This window comes from Haliaeetus leucocephalus, unplaced genomic scaffold, assembly GCF_000737465.1.
Source record: "Haliaeetus leucocephalus isolate CR32 unplaced genomic scaffold, Haliaeetus_leucocephalus-4.0 Scaffold284, whole genome shotgun sequence".
Lineage (NCBI taxonomy): Eukaryota > Metazoa > Chordata > Aves > Accipitriformes > Accipitridae > Haliaeetus > Haliaeetus leucocephalus.
This window is the reverse complement of record NW_010972720.1, coordinates 5,739,626-5,762,542: the sequence shown is the minus strand read 5'-3', so window position 1 is coordinate 5,762,542 and position 22,917 is coordinate 5,739,626. Positions and strand designations below refer to the sequence as shown.

General features: G+C 37.4%; 1 protein-coding gene across 1 annotated transcript in view; it reads right to left on the bottom strand.

Moving 5' to 3' along the window:
* TENM3 (teneurin transmembrane protein 3) overlaps positions 1-22,917 on the bottom strand; it is a 326,450-nt gene that overhangs the window by 293,711 nt on the left and 9,822 nt on the right. Inside the window, 2 exon segments of the mRNA XM_010569981.1 lie at positions 423-443; positions 16,938-17,216. Of these exon segments, the coding sequence (XP_010568283.1) occupies positions 423-443; positions 16,938-17,216 (300 nt within the window).

The window sequence follows — 22,917 nt, the reverse complement described above, 5'->3', positions numbered from 1 at the left end:
CACTGCAGGAAAGGAGTAAACCTCCATCCAATGCCTCTCCATGATTGAGGATGCTCCTTCCTCATATCCACCTATGATGCCAAAAGTGCAAGCATCTGCCTCCACTTCCAAGAATCAGCTATTGCCTATAACTGTGGCATATTCATTTTGTGCAAGAATGGCGTCTGGCTCATCTACCTGATGACAAACCATTCCCGCAGTTTTGGTGGGATGGGAGAAGAGTGGAGGAAAGGCCATTGCTTCATTTAGATCTGGTAAGATCAGTACAGATACTTCCAGAAAGCTGATTTCACCTCCTCTCTTTCATGCTTTGTGCATCTACAGGAAAACATCAAGCATACTGAGCATGGCAGTGTGTGCAGCTCTCCAAAACAGGAGACAGAGACACCTGTGCCCATTTTCTAAAAAAGAAAATCTGCTACTGAATGGATAGAATTTGAAGCCTCAGGTTGAAAAGCCCTGAACAGAAGACAAGCGAAAACATAAAAATGGTACTATAGAGGAGTGTGAAAAATGTCAGTACTTGATCTAAGAGTACTGATATAATAAAAAAATCAAAAGAATCAATTCAGGAAGTTCGTAGCAATTTAGCCAAAGCCTGGACAAGAACACTAGCTCAGCTATACTCTGCTATAATGGGAGGTGGCATGTAACCAAAGAAAGGGCAGTAACATCATCTCTGCTTTTTTACTCTTGTACAAGTAGATAAAGAACACATTTCCAGTAATAGCAATTTGACATACACATTAAGAACATATGATACTGCTTGCATTTATTCAGAATATGCAAAAGCAAGCATCTTAAAGCTGCTTATAATTTGTGCAGTAGTTTTACTGCAATCTCATCTGAAATTACCAGAGATTATCTAGGTTTTTGCATTCACTTACTTTTTTAATTGGATAAAATTTAGTGATATTATTTGCAGGATTCAGAAGCCTTCTGAATTTATAAAAGTTATGCCTTTTTTAAAGTTACTGCAAATGTATTTTTATATATATGTACAGACATGCATACATATATATATATATATAAAGATACCCAACCTTTTCAAATTATTTAGTTCAAGAAGGTACAAAAGGCAGAGTAAGGAAGTTTGAGAGAAAATAAACATTACGATGCCCATTTCTAAGTAGGAAAACAAAATCAGAAAGATGAAGTAATGTGCAAATGCAGAGACAGCAAATTAGTGACCAACTCAGGATTTCATTGCAGAATCTCTGACTTCAAAGCAAATACTTTGAAGGCTTCCCACATGTAAAGTTCAGAAGAAATTGATAAGCAGAACAAAAGTCGCTGGGATTGGAGTTTAGCCGAGCTAACAGTTGCACTTTAGTAATTACAAGTGATCAGGACACTGAGTCTAACCTGAACTCACATCAGAATACTGATTCAGTACTAAATTTAATGGACATAATGAACCATTATCATCACATCCAGGAGTATGGTACATTTTCTTTGATTATTTCCACAGACTATCCCAAACTCAAGTCCACTTAGCTTGTGAAGTCTGATGAGAGCACAGCCTGAGGTAATACAGACACAAAAACAACACATAAAAGATTAGGTCAGGCTTGATTTAACAAGAAAAAATAAAGTAAGACCACAATGGAAGAAAAGCTTGTGGGTTCCTTTGGGTTGGTTATTTTTGTTGGGTTTTGGTTTGTTTTGTTGGGGTCGGTTTGTTTGGTTTTTTGGTTTTTTTTTTTTTTTAAATAATTTTTGTTTCTTTGTTTCTTAAGGCAAAACAGGATGATTACACATTTTGCATAAAAAATATATTACACTGGCTTTTTTATAGGTTCTGGGGAGGAGAACCATTGCTCCATAAAAGCAGAACCACAGAGTATGATTAAAAAAAAAATTCAGAAAACATTTCTTTTTTGGATATGACCATAAAATATTTTTTCAATGTCTTTTAGTGTAGTCTATTCAAACTCTACTTTAAAATGTTTTAAATCACAAGGAAAACCGGATTTTGAGATATAGTACCATGTCACCTAAATGGTTAGTTAAGATTCATATTATGAATTCTGAGGTAACCAGAATCAGCAGGCAACCATGTAACCGAGCTCCCCAAGAGACACTGTCTCTTGTATTTACAAAGCACAGATATCTTTCTCATTGAAAACAAAACAGAAATCTTTGAGTTTAATTAACTCTCCAGCCTCAACAAAAGTGCATTGGAGTAGATTCTTTTTTAAAGGAATAATTTATCAGAATTCTCTTTAATGCTTTTTTCATAACATTGAAATACCTCAGAAAAGAGGATGAAAAATTCAATTGTGTAGAGCTGATCAGAGGAACAAAAATCCACTCTGAACAAAGGTAAGCTGATTAACTTTTTCATAAAAATCAATATATTTGATACTGCAAAGAACAAAGAAAATGTAAGAAAACAAGAAAGAAATGAATTTGTGGGGTTTTTTTAAAGCAAATTGCTAACTAAAAGTACACGGACTCTCCTACCATATTTTCAATATTGTTATAGTTGTTTAAATGTGTTCCCTAAGTCCCAGAAGTGCAAAGATGACTCTCTGGATAAGGAGAATGTTATTAATGTATGCAAAGAGGACACTTCAGCATTTTCTGGGCAAGTTCACTTAATAGTTCCATATGATATGTTACATTTGAAAAAAAAGGTAAGAACTCTAACTTATCTTTCAGAAATGTAGCTGGGCACTTGTTAACAACTAAAACTGAATTTCAAAATGTATACACATGTCACAGAGCCATCTAAGCCACTCTTGACAAGTAACACCTAGTATCATGGGATCTCCAACATTATTCTAGTTTAGGTAATGTTGAAAGATAGGTATCTTGCAAGTTACTAAACTTTATGAGCTCCCAATTGCAGACAGCAGACAAAAGAAATATTTTTACGTAACTGTTTATGAACCCATTAAAAAGCTGTTACATGGCTATACCCAGATTGTAGTGAAACCCACTTTTTAAAGACAACAGATTCTTGTCTGCTTGAGACTTGTCCTTGCTGGAAATAAGAATTGAAACCGCTAGAGTAGCAAGAAGAGTGGTTTTTCCCATGGACATGAAGTATTTCAGCCTTTTTCAGCCCGTAGTTACAGGGCTCAGTTGGCAGGTATGGCCATCTTCTGGCAACCTAAAAAAACAACAGAGGAATGACACAACTATGTAAAACTGCCTTGGCAGCATCAAGATGGCAGAAGGAAATGGCACTGCTGTCAGCCTTTAAGGTATAAACCTCTGCAGCACTGGGAGCCGGTAAGTATCCTCACTATCCTGTGAATAAGAAATTTATAAGTTGGACAGAGAGTTAGGTGAACTTAAGAAAAATACTGAGAAAGAGTAGCAAAAACTGAATTCCTGAGTTTAACTTCTGGCTGACAGGTCACCAACAAGCAACACTTCAGTGGAGCAGTCACAAGTCATTCCTTCCACACTGAGAAGGCAGTCACTTTGACTTTGTTTGCTCCCTGTATGAAGTCAAACACTGCTACATTTTTTTATGTCATGAGGATTGTTAGATAGGAATAAAAACAGGCGTATGAACTCTCTCCTTGCTTATTTCTACTCATAGTCTAATGGCCAGCAGATTCCAAAACATTCTAATAAATTGCATTTTGTGGTAAGACAGGAATACTCTTAGACATTGAAGAGATTTTTGTCTCAAAAACAATACTCTTACAAACTGTCTTCCAGAAAATTACTCGCACTGTGTAAATTAAACCAAAGCCTGCTGAGGAACTATCAGATCCTGAAATCTTTAAAATACATTTTCATGTGTATGAGGAATTGATGTTAAATTTGAACAAGCAGTGTAGTTATTTGGCATCTTAGAGCTTTTCTTTTGGAACTAAAAAGCTTGTGGCTACAGGTTCTCCCCACTCCACCTCCCTGCTATATTTTGACAGAGCAAACCTCAACTGGGTGGTGGGGAGCAGGGAGTTACAACCACAAAAATGTGTACCGATTTGTACATCCATCCATTTCTTCTCTGCACCATCTACACACCACAGAACAGATATAAATTCAGCAAAAGCACTAGCAGAACAATTCTAGGGCCAAGATTTCTAGTAAGATCGCCCACCATTTTGCAGCTGCAAACAGAATCAATGAAAGACAGTGGAAGCAAAACACAGCTAATCTAACAAGCAAATGTGAGTCTGGAAACAATGGACTTCTACACCCAACCCACTTCTATATCAAGTCTTTCTGTAAATTTAGTCAACATTCTCTATATTAATTTGATTTCTCTGGGAAAGATTTTCAATAGCACTTATATGATTTAGGAGTACATGTCCTATTACAACTCATGAGGAGGTGAGCTCTAAATCTCCAAGGTGCCTTTAAAAAACCTCACTCTACCTGTAAAATGGAAAATAATCATTGCTTTCTGCCTTCTAACTACACAGATACAGGGACTAAAAGGAATATCCAGTACTGTCCCTGCGTGAACTCCTCGCTTTTCCAAAGCTCGAGAGGCTAATATAACCTTATCATGACTTCAGGTCAAAAGATTGAGTCTAATGGACCAATGGAAGGAATTAATTTCAGGGCTCAGGACCTTTAATTGAGAGCAGATGGTGCCTAGTCCCTATAAATTTAAAGTCTGGGGCCTGTTAACAAAAGCATCTAATCTCATCTCAATTGCCATAAGCAGCCAGGACCCAGCAGTATCGAGTTTACAAAACAATATAACAATCTCCTAGAACTCCACTCAAAGCAAACAAGCAGCAAAGACAGTTAATGAAAAAGACGTCATATGTTCTCTGCAGCTAAAGTAGTTAAGGGAATGAGCAGCAGAATTCCCCACTGAGTGCAGCTTTTAAGCAATTTTAAATAAATATCCTTATAGAACATACAGCAATCACGCAATGAAGAACTTAACAGCTTGAACAATTCTGGTTAACTCTACGTGAAAGGAGACTGGATAGTATCCATTTAACCAAATAGTGATGATAGAGGCCATTCCTTTCGGAGTAATTTTGACCTAGATAGCCTGGAAACTTTGAATATTCAAAAGAACTTCAAAGATTATAAACTACCTTGATACATTCAATATCCGTCTTCAACAGCAGGCAGAAAAGACAACTCTGAAACCTTCTCCAAGAACTAACTTTTGCCAAAAAGGATCTTAAGGCTTCTCATTTCTGCTGTTTTTCTACAAACTGCAGAAGTGACCAATACAGTTTGGTTCAGCGAAACCCACTACAAAAAGAAATTCAAGTTTTGTACAGAGACAAAGCAACCCAAATACTTTAGACTGTGTGCCACAGGTGCAGACTGAGACTCCATAGCGTTAGGCATCAGCAATTATACAAGACATTTTATTTGTAACTATCCTGGTTTCAGCTGGGATAGAATTAATTGTCCTCCTAGTAGCTGGTACAGTGCTATGTTTTGGGTTCAGTATGAGAAGAATGTTGATAACACACTGATGTTTTCAGTTGTTGCTAAGTAATGTTTAGTCTAAAGTCAAGGATTTTTCAGCTTCTCATGCCCAGCCAGGGAGAAGGCTGGAGGGGCACAAGAAGTTGGGAGGGGACACAGCCAGGGCAGCTGACCCAAAGTGGCCAAAGGGGTATTCCACATCATGGGACATCATGCTCAGTATATAAACTGGGGGCAGCGGGGGGTGGGGGAATCGCCGCTTGGGGACTAACTGGGTGTTGATCGGCAGGTGGTGAGCAATTGCACTGCGCATCATTTGTACATTCCAATCCTTTTATCATTACTGCTGTCATTTTATTAGTATTATCATTATTAGTTTCTTCTTTTCTGTTCTATAAAACTGTTCTTATCTCAACCCACGAGTTTTACTTGTCTTCCTGATTTTCTCCCCCATCCCACTGGGTGGGGGGAGAGTGAGTGAGCGGCTGCATGGTGCTTAGTTGCTGGCTGGGGTTAAACCACAACAGTAACCATAAAGCAGTTTATAGAAGTATTATGTTTATAAAAACCCAGTGATTGAGGGCAGGGAGGGAATCAATTTTTTTCTCAGGATACAGTAGTGCAGTGGCAGAGCGTGTAGCACCAGAATAACTTTCCTTTGCCTATGCTCATCACTGCACATGGATTTGCTATGGAAATGTTTTAAAGTTTCTGGGTCATCTGAAGAAGAAGAAACCAGTCTTCAATCCTGTATGTTTAATCTGTAAGAAAACTATGTGTATAAGCTGTGAAAATAAAACTGTTTAAGAAAAGGTCTTGTAAGGATAGCCATATATATATACATACATAGCCATATACACACATTTATGCATCTATTTCACCACAAAGGACAAAAAGCAATCATGATGTAGCCAACCAGAGAAATCAGCCCGTTATCAGTCTTCACTCTGTTGTGGCCTGACAACCCAGAACTAGGGCCTCCCAGGTCAGTTGCTTCTTTTTCTGCTGTGAATACTGCACCAAAGGTAGAAATGCTCACATTTTGTCTCAGGCATACCTAGTCAGCACAGTACCCCAAGGAGAGATTCGCCAGCAGCAGATCTGGCATGGCAGCTGCACAGAACCTTCAAACTCCAAGAAAACTGTTACGGACGCTCTTATAGGAGATACAAAAGGTATGCCTATTGACCATTTGCATATTCACAATTTAATTCATAATTAGTTTACATCGTTCCCCCTCATCTTTCTTAACTTGATGCTGTGGGTGCACAATTGCTAAAATAAAATAAACAAATAAAAATCAAAGTAAGATACTGGTAAGTATTTTGCAAATCCCATGTACTCTATAGAAGCCCAGACCAACCCACAATGATCACAGCAGGTGTCAAAGGCCCCTCCACTGAAAGCTTTCTAACGTGGAGTGAAAAAAACATAATTATTCTTCTTGGTTTCAGTGTGCCAAAACCACACTTCTCCTTGTCTACAACATACAAGTGAAAACAATAGATATCTAAACAGAAAACCTATATAATTCAGGAAGAAAATGGTATACTGAATGAAGGGGGATGGAATAAAAATAAAAACCACAGCTTTTTAACAAGCATTTCTCTTTCTGAGATTTGAGACCTCATCTTCTTCCCACCTTAAACCAAGGAAAAAAAACACTTATATTTTGCCAACAGATCAGGCAGCACATTATTTAGACCAAAAAAAAGCTCAATCAGTTCAATCCACATATTGTTTTAGTAATCGTAAAAGGAATTAATTTTCAAATTTGACTTGAAACTTCATTTCACACTGAATTCTCATCTGATCAAAGAAACAGAACTTTTTATCCAGAGAACATCAAAACAAGTCTTTACATGGGTTTAATAAGAGTTAGTTTTAAAGAACTGTCTATTCCAAAAGCCTTTGCAGCTTTTTGTAAAAAAAAAAAAAAAAACAAACAACCAAACTTGACAAATTTTCTCCAGCTGTTATTTGACCAGCATACAAAGGCTGTCACCTATAATTATTACTGATACTCTGACCATAGCACAGCCTATATTTACTTTAAAGTTGAAATGGTTATTAGATTATTTCTCAATATGACATATTTAATTACACAAGTAAATTCAGTTAAAATCTTATTTCAAATCAAACTTAGATGAAGCTTAAAAAACACCTTTAAAACAATGAATATGAATAAGCCTACTCTTTATATAGAACTGGTATTATTTAGACTATACCTCTACCATTAATTTTGTTCTAATGAATATATAAATGTATGCATATATGTGTTTGTATTAGGTACATCCCCCCATACCCACATAACTGTACAGCAAATGAAGAAAGTGGTGGCTGAGAAACTTTCTTTCAAATGACACAAACCAAATAATCTCAAAGCTCTAAGATTTTTTTTCTCCTTTTTAGTCCAGTGATAATTATGTCAATAAACCTGATTCAGCAAATCTGTAGTTCTCTAATTCATTAATTAAAACAATTTACTGCTACCACTGTGATTTTTCAAGGACATCAAAACCACATTCCAAATCAAAACTGCAGAGATCATCAGTTTATAGATGTGCAAAGCATGCCTTACTTTCATGGCAACCTCACAATTAAAACACAACTTAAATGAAAAAAAGCTGTTTTCTTTAAAGAATTCCTTGCACAAGCACATCCACAAGAACACATTTTGTTTAGGGGGACTGAACAGCAATATTTTTATATGAAACTTAAAATGAGGAGGGGGAAAAAAAACAATCTATGAAAAGTTCACCACTTCCAATTAGAAGAAAAAACAAGATATAAATATTGATATTATAATAAATTGCAGAGCAACATTTTTATAGCCTTCATTTTCCCAACACGCTTAGTGCTCATTAATTTTGGGGTTGAATAACACAATTGACTCACAGAAAACAAAACCAGAAAGGAAGTGATAAATGTCTTTTGCCCATCCTCTCCCACAAATCAGGACCAACAGGAACTACACCAATATTTTAGAATTGTTTTGGAAAATATGTTAGATGTTGAAATATTTGCATGGTCCCCAGCAATCTCCTTCACTGAGTTATCCTTGGAACACCGTTGTCTGAGCTAACTTCTACTTTTTGCTGTTTGCATTGTTTACTTCTGGTCCTATTTGCCATACATGGCCTTTATAACAGCAGCAATTATCTAAGCAGACCACGCTAGGCACAACAGTCTGAATTCTCCCCATCTCTTCTAGTGCTGTGTGTTTAAAACTTCTGATCATTCTCGTTAACCTTTCTCTAGGCTTCCAGTCGGCTGACATTCTCCTCAAAATGTAGTCTCAAAAACAGTCACAGAGACACAGTATTTCTGTCTTGGCACTACTGAGTGCAGTAGTAGGATTGTTTCAGCAGCACTGCATAAAAAGACACATTGTAAGGTTGTGGAAGAAACCCTCACATACCACAGAAGACACCGTTGACAAATAACCACTATGACCTTCAGCTTGACGGCTACCCAGGAGGAATACAGAAACATTTCCTGGACGTGCAGGACGGGAGATAGGGAAGCCAAAGCTCAACCACAGTTGAGAAGCCCTACCACTGCAGAGGAAGAGCTAGTTGTTAGGCACCACTTACACAAGCTGGGCATACACAAGTCCAGGGGACCAGGCAGGAGGGAGGCACCCACAGGTGCCGGCAGAGCTGACCAATGTCATTGAAAGGCCACCCTCTGATTCCTTGAAAGGTCATGGCAATGGAGGAAGGTTCCTGATGACTTTTTAGAAGATAAAGGTCATGTTATCATTAAAAAGGGCAAGAAGTATATGGGGAAGTAAAGGCAGTCAGCCTGACCCCAGTCTCCCAGGAAAGATTATGGAACAAATACTGCTGGATTTGTACATACTTCATATGCCCGGACAGGCCTCCGGGAAAAGAAAGTGAACAAGAACAGCTAACATGTATTTACCAAAGGCAAATCACACCCAAACAACCTGATTGCTTTCTATGAACAGGTAATTATCTCAGCAGACAAAGGGAGAGCAACGGATGTTGTTTTCCTGGCCTTTAGCAAGGCTTTCAGCATGGTCTCCCACAGTCTCCTGGTAGCCAAGCTGGAGAGAGATGGACTGGATGGGTGAGCTACAAAGTGCAGTTTGTGGAAAACTGGTTGTATGAAGAGGCTGAAAGAAGTGTTTTGTAGTGCAAAGACCAACTGTTGGCCAATATTAATGGCAGTGCTCAGGGGCTAATATTGGGCTGATGCTGTTTTATGTCTGTACTACATTTAACATATTGAGAATTAATAGGATGGAATGTGCCCTCAGAAAGTCTGTGGATGACACCAAGCTGGAGAAAGTGATCAACACACTGCAGGGCAGGGTTGCCTTTCTGAGGTACCTCAACAGGCTGTATGAATTGCCTGAAAAAATCCTCATGAAATCCAAAGGCAGAATAACCTCATCTAACAGCACTAGCTGGGAGGCCACTGGAAAACAGCTTTATAGTAAAGGACTTGGGGAGTCAACATGGACAACAAGTTCAGCAGTGTGCCCTTTCAATAATAAGTCCTAACCACATACTGGGTTGCATTCAGAAGAATGGAGCCAGCATACACTGGGAAATGATTAGTCCCTTTTATTCAGCATTTGAAGACCACGTCTAGAGTACAATATTCAGTTTGGGGTTTGCCAGTACTCATACAACATTGACAAACTGGAATGAATTCAGCGGAGACTGACAACGATAATTGTAATGCTGCAGCATACAACTTGAGGAGAAGCTGAGTGAGCCTGCAAAAGGTGGAAATCTGACTTTGATCTTCTACTACCCAAGGCAGTGGGTCACAGTTGCAGCAAGGGAAACTGATTAGATATAAAGGGGACAAAAAATTCACAATGAAGTTGGTTAAGCACTGGAATAGTTGCCTAGAGACGATGTGGAATCTCTCTTCTTGTAAATTTTCAAAACTCAACTGAACAAGGCCTGTTAGTCCAGCTCTAAGCAGATGGTTGAGCCACATGACCTCAAAAGGTCCCTTCCAAGCTGAATTATTGTGATTCAGCCACTTGTCTTTCCCACATTTGGGAAATTTGATTATTCTCACTTAAATGTAGGTCCTTCCACTTGTATTTACTGAACTGCATTTTTTCATGTGGAATTACTTCTCCAGCTGTCACCCTGTCCTACAAAGTACATGTGATTCTTTTCAGGTTACAACATTCTATTTGCATTATCCAAGTCATTAAGAAAATCTTGACACACTATGTGGAGCACTACTTGATTCAACTTGCCAGTTCATGAAACACGGATAATAATTCTTTACAGATTTTTCCAGTAAGTTACACATTTATCTTGCAATAATGAACCTAGACCCTGTGTCTCTATGAGTATGTCAGGAGTGAGGCAGTGTCAAAAGCCTCACTAATATCAAAATACCTATTACTGTTAGCATCTGCTCCTTTTTCCTTATGAAGGAGTGGCTTACACTATCACAGAAGAAAATCATTATAGCTTGACAAAAGTCATTTAGTACAAACACATGCTTATTGTTATAAAGCATAAAGTTTTTACGTTTTTTTTCTAGGATGCTTCATGTCTAACTGATTAGGCAGGTTCCTCTTCCTTCTCTTTGCCCCTTCTGAAGTTGTCCTGTTTGGTTTTGCCTTCCAGAACCATATCCGTCATCAATGATTTCTCAGACATGAGTCATAAAAAGCCCAGAGGCTGCAGACACTCTATACATGTAGGACAAATTTTATTTACCTAAGTAACCTCTAATCCTTTATTTAATAGTATCAATGATGTTAGCTCTGTGATCAGTTACTCAGGTGGCAAATGCTGAAACAAAAACAACCAGAAGAAAACATATCAGCAGCGTATTACCAGTTTTCCTTCACTGTTAAGTTATAAATCAACTCCCTCTTTTCCCTTTTCTTAGCACTCATGTTTCTGTACAACTCTTCACTTTTTTACTGATTATGTTTCAATTTTATTTGTATGCCTGGACCTCCCCAATTGTATTTTTGTAAGCTCCTCCTCAGAAATTAGACCTTCCTTCCATTTTCTGCATGGTTCTTTCTTGAAATTCAGATCTCTGGAAAAATCCTGAGCTATGACAATTGGTCTTTAAACACCTCTTTCACCACTCCTTAACATTAGAAGGATTTATAAACTTAACAGCCAAGAGTAAATTCTCTGAAATTTTCTTCTCAGATTTCTTTTTCCTTGCAGGCCTCAATTCTAATTTTATTGCTGTCAGCTGTTGTTAATCCTACAGTTCCTGTTCATCAGACGATTTGTTTAAGTGTTTCCAAAGAGCCTCATCCTCTGGCCTGATGTTCTGTACCAGACTCCCATCATGAAAGCATCACGATGGCCCTTTGGAATCTCATGCCTTTCCTCAACAGCAAGTTCAGTGACACTCAAACCTCTGACATCCAGGAGATCCCAAACAGTTACTGGAAAAAGGTCAGCCCAGCTGTTCCCTCTTCGGCTACCACAAGCCAAAGAAATTATCAACATGATTTTCAATTGCATTAACAGTGAACACTAAGAAGATTTATTGAAATATATCCACAGAACTACAATCACAATATAACAGAATCTGAAAATTGGCATAACTACAGAAAACTTTTGATAATATTGCAGAAAACTACTTTTGTGTATGGATTTCTGTTCCATGTGTCTGTAACCAAACAAAGTTTGTATGCCTCTTTAGATATTAAACATTATTTCAGAGCTGACTTCTGTCAACAATAAAACAGACTGATTTCCTGGTCATAAAATTTCTTAGCAGCAAAGCAGGACTTAAGGGATATTGGCATGCTTAATGAGGGGTAGATAATTGCTAGATGGAATACTGTGGGAAAGAGTGAAGAAGCCGTAAATGGTGGTATGGCAGTAAGACAACTATTAATTCTTCAGCTATGTGGCTGGGTTTGATCAGTAGGCTCAGCGTTTGGCTAGTAGGTACCAAGCAGCTCATATTCAGGAGGGCTCATCTAAGTCAAGTTTTGCCTTAGCATAAAGAAGGATGTTAAACAGGTGAAAATGTGTAACACTACTTTCTGAATGATGTGCATTATTTAAGAATGCAGAATTCAAGTATGTTATAGATGTACTGGGTTAGAGAGAACAGATTTAAAATGTCTTGACAAGTATCTTACCAATGTATTTCTTGGTTTTCAGAGATCTGAATGTCAGTAAATTCACCATTCTGGAAGGACAAGAGAATATTAGGTTCACAAGAATGCTATCTTCAGAAACTGTCTGAAGTTGCAGAGGAAACAAGCAGGTGCCCACGCAGCTGATAAACTGATATTTTCTCTTTACGGAAATCCTCAGCAATGAACATTCTACCTGCAATATCTACTTTTCTGTATCTGTGAAAAATGGGTTCAAGTTTCAAATCATTTATCTAACCAATTCAGAACGACTGCCTGAGGCCACAATCTCATACTCCTCTCTCCCTTTTTTCTTTTTATTTTGCTACATACTCATCTCCTCTAGTTTTCTTACAAACCCCCATCAGTGCAAAACCTTCACTAAATAAGAAAATAAACCCCCACAATCTAGTGCCATCAGAACTATTTTCTGTATGCCCAGCTAGTCTTTGTGGCTGTGGGCAGAGTCAACTATGTGGCACGCATCTATCCGCAGTGCCCAACTCCCAGAAGCACTGTCAGTACTGCTTCTAAAGGGACAGAAGGTGATGCAGACTTGCTTAAAGTCTTAAACGAGTGACTTTCCAGTCACAATCATTGCCACAGCCTGATGTCAGGCTGGCACAAAAAGTGCCTACAAAACTGGTTATATAACTTCACAATAAATAAATAACTCCATAAGGAGCTGGACTTTAGGAATAACTTGCTCAATTAACTTTAATGTTTTCCTTATTAGCTTTCTGATGTCTCATAAATGAGAGATTGCAGTTTAATGGATTTTAAAACAGTTTAAATAAGTGGATTCTAAGATACCTTAAAAATATATTGACTCTTTAAGCAAACAGGCCATTTGAAGCCTAACTAGAACTTCTAGTTCATACTCTGCTGAAGTATTTATCAAGTTTAAAAGACAAGCTTTAGTAATCTTAGAACAGCTTAACAACATGAAGTTACTGGCAAGCATGTAAAAGATGGACTGCTTATATTTCAAAGCTACAGCTCCTAGAACAATCACTAACATAAATTTCTTGATGCAGCATTTATGAAATAACTTGCAATAGGAATGGAAAAGAAAGCCTGAAGAAGCACATGCACGCTCAGTGTGCTCCAATTGATACATCACACTGTACGTGACACTGGTAAGCTGCCCAGGTTAACAGATGCAGGTCCTCCTTCAGGGAGGCTGACATGACGAATCTCTCAGAATATGATGCCAAGAGTCATATATGGAACTTGAGTGAGCTCAAAGAAAAATATTTCTCTTCAGAACAATTTACTGAGCAGTAATCTAAAACTTTTATGTGAGAATACATCTATAAACCCTATGTTTGATAAACAGTTCTGATGTTTTCTTAAAAAAAAAAATAATCTGCTGGCATTCATGGTATGTTATTAGTATATTTAAAATTTTTCTACTTAATCATGTGCAATGTTATTTGTTTAAAGGAACTTCTAATCCTGCCAATATTATTCACAAACTTAGGTTGCTTTTGTAGCATCTTAGAAACATAAAGTTGAGACCTTGACAAATAAAAGTTAGTATCTTTAACAAACTATTTCCACTTATTCATTGTATTTATGCAACAGAACCTTGAGTTTTGCCTTCCTGAGGGATATGCAATCCACAACTATTTCAGAAGAACAAATACACACAACTGTTTCAAGGAAGGAAAGGAAATCATGTTTTGATGCCAAGCTTCTTTTCTTGCATAATTGGCGAGAAAGAAAACCCCAGGTACATTAAACAAATGGTTAATCCTGAGTTCATAAACCTGTAGGATAAGTCACAGTTCTCATCGTGAATAGTCCCATTAGCTGCAATAAGGTCTGCTTATGGTAATGGACTATTTAAACAGTGAATAGTTTTACTGGGTGAACAGTGGGATCACTCAAGAACTGAGGCCTTTAGGTGAGGAAAGTACTATCAGGTGTTGTGCTTTGTCCATCATAGCCTGTTGCTCCTTATCTACCTTAGAGGTAAACGTGCTGCATAGAAATGCATTTACCCCTAAAACAGTTCCATCAAAATTCAGTTAGGAAGCTTTCACACACAGCAAAGGGGGACACAGTACAGAGGACTCGTAACTCTTAACTTTGCTTTCAAAGCCTTATCAGATTTGTCAGATTTTAACAGTATACTGGCACAGCTATTAACTTCAGGCCATAAATTAACAAAACTCGCACCTGCAGTTTGGTCCTTTGATTAGAGCACCTGTGCCTGCCAGGACAATACAGCTTCCCTGGCTTTAAATTATAATTTCTATTCTACTGTGAGGATTTAACATAGTGAGTTCCAACTACGTGTATAAAATAGTTTCTCAGCCAAATCTTCCATGTTCAGCAGAAACAAAAATTCAGAGAAAAAAACCAAAGAAGATTAAGCTTTTCACCACTTCTGTAACATCTCCACTGAAATGGCGACCCATGACATGGTCTGAGTTATGTATGTTTCATAACCCTAGGGGACTCTCAAGCCATCAAAATTTCATTAGCCTCACAGCAGTCCCAGTACCTTCTTAAGTTGGACTGCTGGCCTCCCTATCAATAAATAAATCAACTGTAATCCTTTTTAGTGACTAAACTCTTCTTTGAAGTTGTACCAAACATCAGACGTTCCTTGCATAATTTTAACCAGTGCAGAATAATGTCTTTTCTAACATAGTCACAGCCTTCTCACACATGAAAAAATAAAATAAAACTCTAACTTTAAGCTCATGGAGGAAGTTTTGGTATATTATAATCAGCCATTTTGCTTTTTTAAAAATTGCTAAATATAAAGATTATTAAAAAAGTACACCAAACCTATTGTATTTCTGAAGCAGTCACCTCTTTGGTAAAGATATGACTCTCTAAGGGAATTGTGTGTGTGCGTACATGTATATATAAAAATGTATTTTCAAGATCATTAACCTAGGGTTTTACACAAAACTCAAGAGAATTTGTTTCAGCATAGACCTTTCAAAAGGAAAATCACAGGGCTGCTCAACAATTTATTCTAGATTGCTTTCCAGCTGAAATATCAAGAGTCATCTAACAGAAACTCCACTGCCAAAAGGAGGTAGGGAAGTACTCCTGTCCTCCTCTTTCAAAATTTGCCTCCAACTGAAAACAAGTTTTCCAAGCATGAGACAAGCCACCTGCAAACACTGAGCGCTCTCTCCTCAGGTACCACATGGCATTAAGTCCAACACAAAAATGAGAATCACATCAGAGACAGCCCTCTTGCACAGGCATCTTCAGTTAGAACCAGCCACCAGAGGAAAGACAACAAGTATGAGTAACGCCAAAATATATCTTTCGTTTTGTCTTCTCAAACTGAAGTTAAAATAATAAATAGGCAGGACTAAACACTACTGCTTGTAGTTTAAAGTAAAAGTGCTTTTCTTTTTTTAAAAGGATTACCATACGTACACACCTATATTGCTGTTTCCCACAATGTGTTACAACTATTGCCAGAGGACAGAAATAAAATTCCTCTGACTTTTGTACAGTTGAGCAGACAGGTTTAATAAATTAATAAAATGACATGTAGACATGCAGGCAATAGCCATCACTAATTTTCATTTTTACTCATTTTTCTTTATTCCTCTTTTGAATTTGTCATATAGAAAGTCATGAAGTTAATAGAACAGTCATTTTAATTCTAGTAAATCTTCTGCAAATAAAAAAGAAGTCAAAGACAAAATGTTTTCTAAGATTTGTGCATTTAGCATTTAACACCACATTAGGTTCTGTTCATAACTTCAAGTGGAGGTAAAAAAATTCTGAAAAGCTTTAAATCAGTCAATTGTATTAACCTCTTTTCATTTAAACACTAAGCCTTAATATACAATGGTCATACCCCACATCCTACAAAGCTGCTGTTTAGATTTTTTTTTTTTTTTGCAGATTTTAATTGCACAGTAATCCAGTCCCCCAGGCACATCAAAGGCCACACGTCCCTCTTCTTCACAATTCCAATTCCTTTCATCAACTAGGAAGTTTAAAGCACAATCAAATTTGTTTTCCAATCACATGAGCCCCGTTAATAAGCTATTCTTTGCGTTCATTCATCCATTCAAAGATTCTGCAACTTCCCCAAGATGTCTTAAAGAAGAGTTTACAATGAAATCCTTGATTGCAAGCTGGCCTTGGGGATCAACTTTATCACTACTTACTTAGCTGTCCCGCAAAGGGTAACAGGTGACATGGCCTGAGATAAAACAGAACTAATCTTTTTTATGATTAAACTCTTTCAAAATTACAGCTAAAACCTCACACCCAAAGCTTGCATTAGAGCTTGCATTAGTTAGACTGATACTGAATATTGACTCTTCTGGTAAGGGGGTGTATGTGTGTGTAAATAATTCAAGACCATTCCTCTAATGATTTAAAATTATCAAGTGTCAACCAAAACAGCAAATAAAACATTGATTTATATATGGGCATATGCATAAGAACTTACCATTTTCACTGTCGGACTTGTTTTCATGTTCGGTATCAGTCAGAGTGAGGGCTGAGTTGGAACGGCTCGACAGACAGGAACTGCGCCCTGATTTGACCCCCCTGCCCCAAAGTCTCATGGCATGCTCTGGAGACATCACTCCTTCATTTTCAGTATCAGCATCTGACCCTGCACTGATAGAGTAACCTCTGTGGGGGAGCCCCATTTCCGCACAAAACGCCAGTCCTCGACGAGTTGCTGGTTCACAAACTCCTAACTGCCTTAGGGTAAAATTCTGTCCTGATTAGGGGAAAAAAAGATAACAAAAGGTGAGAATTTTTTTTAAAGAACCTAAAAGTAAAAACTCTTCATGTGTATAACTGTCTCAGGTATCACACAAGGTATTTTGTCAAAACTCTGCATGTATTACAATCAAGTGGATTCTTTTGTCTCCAGCTCTCTGTGGTGCCCCTTCTCATTCATACTACACCTTAGCACTGTTTTGTCAACTGCTTAAACACATCAAAACTGCTCCTGGGTAGGAAAGAAACATAACAGAATCTGCAAACTAAGAAAAGCCAATTCAGCACATGAAAGGATTAAAAATAAATGACAAACTTTTTTTTCTTTTTTTTTTTCCTCTCCCCCCCCCCTTTTTTAAAGCATGAAAGCAGTAACAAGGTATTTGTTAGTATTACCTTTTTTTTTTTTTTTTTTTTTTTTTTTGGTCTTTGTTAGAGGCCAAAGCAACAGGCTATTTTCCCCATACAGATGTCACCTAACATAGCAATGGAAAAACTAAATGGGAACCAAACTCACTTGGTCTTTATTGGATCTCTCTGCCCTACTTTAATACACAAATATAAACAAATAGGAACACGGCCACCAGTTACCTGCAAGGACTACAGTAAAGTTGTTATTTTTCGTGTCTCCGTACTTTGAGAAATATTTTAGGCTTTTACTGCTGAAGCAGAGTCTGTGCATTTTAAACAGACTTTCAGCCTCTGTTTTGGAGCAGAGCAAGAGACATAAGTGAATCCCAAATGATTGTATTAATAAATTAGGTGCAATAAACTCGTGACACTTCAATAACTTAAAGTGTCTAAATTATGCGACACTCAAAAATGACTGCCTTTTTAATGGCTGTGTCTTCATCCCACTTTTATGTCCATAGATTTAAGACATTTTATGATACATAGACACTTGGCAAGCTCATTTGCATGCCTATACCCATAATGCTTTTCCACCCTAGCCCACAGTTATTTCATTTCTCTGGGAAGAAATTAGAACATGCATTTGATTTTTGAATCTGAAAGGCATCCTAATTTCTCCAAAATTAGTCATTTAACATAAAAATAAGTTAGTAAGATAACTAAAGCTTGTAATACAACAAGAACAGAATCCTATCAATCAGAAACTAATAGAATTGCAGTAGTGTGAAAAAAGAAGTGTAAATAATTCCTGAAAAATTAAGAGTTAATGCCCTGGCCATAAACTTGTTTTAAGTGAGCCAGTTAATTATTTTATTGCTGCGGTCATATGAAGTTGTCATTATAAGTTTCTTCGCAGTCAGAACCATAAATGAATTCTGACAATGACTTTCATAAATAATGAAAATCAGTTACTACAATTAGGTACAAATCAAACTGTATTTATTATGCAGCTGTGAATAAATATTTGAGTGAAAATACAGCTGGGGAGGTAAATACAAAAGGACTAAGCACATCTATGACTATGTCTGAACAGTGTGAAGGGTATAAGAACAGGGGATTACCATGCACACTGATAGTATCTTGGCATAACTGCTTTAAAAAATGACATGTGAATTCTCAGGTTTTATGAGAGTTGAAAATAATCAGAGAAGCAAACAGGCCAAACAAACTGCCCAGTGGTAAAAGAGTCAGAGCTGAAAGTAGTGAAGTGTCTAAAATACTTATTATTTTGCATTTTGGTAAATATATGTTAAAGGTGACAGTCTAGAACACTGTTTTTATGTGTTTGGTACCTTATTACATGAATCTGCATTTTCAAACAGTTGCCTAAAGTCAGAACCAAGTATAGGAGAAGCCCACGTGCACATGTGTATGTATACAGGTGTACCTACACACACATGAAGCAGCTAAGGTGTATACACAGTTGCACATGCAGCATCTTATTGGTTCTAAGAACAGGGGTTTGGGAAGCAAAATAGAAAGGAAAAAGGTATTTTTGACCGAAGACAAGGTTACTTGAGTCAGTAACAAAACTGCTGTTGACTTCAATGCTACAAGGTGTTATGCCTGTGGTCCCCATAACCTCACGGTGCTGAGATCTGGAGATGAGGAAGGTTGTGGACAGGCACAGACGATGCCTTTTGAGCCACAATTAGACTAGCTGCAGCAGACAAGCATCGCAACCTGCAGCTCCTCAGCCAGCCTGCACCACACAGCCCTGTGCTCCCCCCACTGCTAAAAGGACCTCTTTGCACTCAGAGAATCCCTCAGGGAGACATCTGTGCAGACACATCAATTTGAAGAAACTATTTCCGCCCCCTCCCTTTTTTTTTCCCCCCCTCCTCTTAAGCAAACTATTATTTTTAAGAGAAGCTACTTCAGGCATTACATAATAACATCCTCCATGATCACTTTCTAGAAGACTTGGTCACAGGCACAGCATACCACCTACCATCTATTAATGTTTTTTTGTTTTTTTACTCTAAGTTTATAACAGCCTACCTCCATGTAAAATATTTTCTTCCTTTTTCCCCTCTTATGAATGGTAAGAAAACCAAAATGGCACATCACAGCGCCAAAACAGAAAAGGGGGGCAGGTTTGTGTATTGCTTTCCCATCACATTCAATATATTAGAGTTTTCACCACACTGAGAAGTTTTACAGCATAGCCCAGAAATGTTGTAACAGCTTTAGAAACATCAGGCTAAATAATCTTCTGAATTAAAGCTTTCCTAAGAGCTTTCCTAAGAGGATTGTACTCCATGTAAGTTGCCTACACAAATGAAAAAAAAACAAACCACACAAAAAAAAACCCCAAAACACCCCAACCAAACCAAAACCCACAAAACCCAAACCAAAAAGTTGACATGGAAAACTATGTATTTCTGTAGGAATTTGTATCCCAAAGGAAATCATACATATGTGATACAAAAATTTTACATCTTAAGACTCCTGAACAATGAAAACAGGAAGTCTTCCAGGATCCAGGGGAAGCTGAACATGGCTGGGATGCAGACCTAGTGGGCAGCAGAACAGGCAGGGGACTTTTACCTGATAATGAACAATACTACAAAATAAAAATAAAAATTGAAAAGGAGGTTGTAGGAGCTCAGTGGAAAAAAGAGTATGAAGAGAGGATGTTCTCATCCTTGTGTTCTTAGAGTTTCTAATTAACCTTTCCAGAATGAATTCAATGTGAGGGATTTAATCATCTGTTTCTTACACTATACGTACATTGGCAATTTCTCCCCCTGACAATAAGTGCCTCAACAGTTCATAAAGACTTAAAAACAACTTCGAGAGTGTAATGAACTAATTCCTAAGAAGAAAATGTAGATACAGAATGAACAGATAGGCATAATGCCTTGTGGGGTTTTTTTCTTTTCCTTTAAAAAAAGTATGAAGTATAAAACAGAAAAAAATTAGACACAATGTTTCAAGGACACTTGTTCTGGAGACACCTTTGGGGGTTTTGGATGATTTGGGATGATGTATCATGAAGTTTGGTTTTAAAAACAGAAAATAATGCTGTTTACTACCACTCTAGCATTAGATACTGCATTTCTCTTGGCTAGGAATATCAATTTATGGGTAGTGTAAGGACTGCTGACATCCTCCATTTGTGCAGACAAGAACAAAATTAATGTAATAACTCTAAAATAACCTTCAGGAGCTAGGGCAGCAATCACTGTTAAAAATGCAGCATTTGCCAACAGCAACCATACACATCCACCTGTTATGTTGCAACCGCTTTCTGTGTAACCAATGATCCACATACGATTGGTGTACCTCCTTAACTACGTTAGTTAAATAAATACAAAAAAGTATACCAACATAATTTTAATATATGTCTTAATATATGTAATTTTTTTAAAGAGTGTGTGTACATATATATTTCTCTGCCAGAATCACACAGATTATATTGTCTAGAAATGTAAATAACTTTTTTTTGTTTAATCAGATACTGCATATAAGCAAGTTTGAAACATGCAGAAATTATGTATTATTTTAGAAAGTCAAAAGTTAACAGCTGGGTTTAAATGAAAACCTGCTGCATTTGTGCCACATTTGTTTCCCTGGCCTAAATTGGGGAGGTTATTCAGACATTCATAATAATTGAAGCTTCAAGTTGGAAATGTTATCTGTGGAAATGGGTTTTTGAAGAGGACTACTAATCAAAAGAAAAGCCCCCATGGTTCTTCAGTTGTCAGTCCTTGCTCTAAATATATACACAGAGAGATTCTCTTAAAAACCATGAAAAGGGGAAAGAAACAAACAGAAGATATGAACAAAAAAATATCCAACAGAGAATTTGTCAGCATCTCCATACATCAGCACTGTCCTTAGTAATTCATTAACCACTGATAAGTCGACAAGTCAGGTTTCAGCAACAATAGACTATTTTGGAAAAGAGGGAAAGAAAAAAAAAAATCTGAAAAGCCTGCAAAGCATCTGCCTAGTTAGCATAAAAATACACCCACACCCCTACCTTTTGAACCAGAGGAATTATAGTTTGAGTGTGCTGACTTTGGTTTTGTCATAACAGGATAGACATAGTACCAAAGAGGCAGAGGTTCCAAACCCATCCAAGCCCATACTCAAAATTCTGTTTAGTTTGTCTCTTGCTTATGTTTCTGAGGAAGTTTCATGCCATGTCTGCTGTCTCTGAATTCTTCATTACTTGTCAGTTCCTTTCTAATCTTTTCTTCTTTGCTGCCTTCTATGTGCCTGTAACACCTTCGTGCCATTCAAAAATCAAGCGCATTTTCCCTATAATCACTCTATGATAACGCACGGTGAAAACGCTTATACTAAACTTAGAAAAATTGTGAAGCAACTAAAGCTATACAGATGCAAAACTATGATCATGGTCCTTAGGAGAACCAATCTTCTCCCTTACATTTCCTCAATTCCCTACTTAATCCTGATATTTTTTTTTTTTTAATTAAAAGAAGTCTCATTTATTTAGAAAGCAAATGAGGAAAAATATTTTTCTCAGGTTTTCATTTTCTGTCTGCAGACTACTGCATACAAACATTACCTCATAATACAATGCTTATCATATAAGCTTATTGTATAAGCAGCACTGATGTCAAAGTGTTACTGCAAGGACCATGCGGTTTTCTGCTACATGGGAAAAGTACTTACTTCCTTTTGTATCCATGTTTAGACACTATATAGTGGCATGTTTTTCCTATTTGAAGCTCCTTACCTGGAGATCATTCTCAATACCTCTGAACACTTTCCACAGAATGGAAGCCAGCACATAGCTGCACCACATCTTTGAAATGCTTCATCACTTCTGTACAACCAAGAGCTCAAGACTATTGACCTGATTCAACAGTACCTTGCCTTCCTAACTTGTACACGACAACTACGAAAGAATAGCTCTGTTAACAGCAAATTGGCTGGCCTGTTCACTCCAGTTAGTCCTGAAAAATAGACTTCAATTATGTGCTAGTCAAAGATGGAAAGAGGAGCTTCTTTGTATATAACAATAGGCAGCAAAACTGTCCCTTCTGTTCTCAGAGCACTAGCTAATCACTACAGGACCACTGAGAACATGGGGTAGATGTCATCTTTCCAGATGATCAAAGTAGAGCTGCACTGGTTTAGCAAGAATTCCACGCAATCCTATGGGATCTTAAACAACATCTACTTTCAAGTGTCAATTCTAGCTGGTTTCTTAAGGAAAAATATGTAACTTCTTTGTAAATAAAATATTTTTTTCTATTTACTGGGGCAAATACAATGCGGCACACTTACAAAGATGGTCCTTTGTAAGGAAA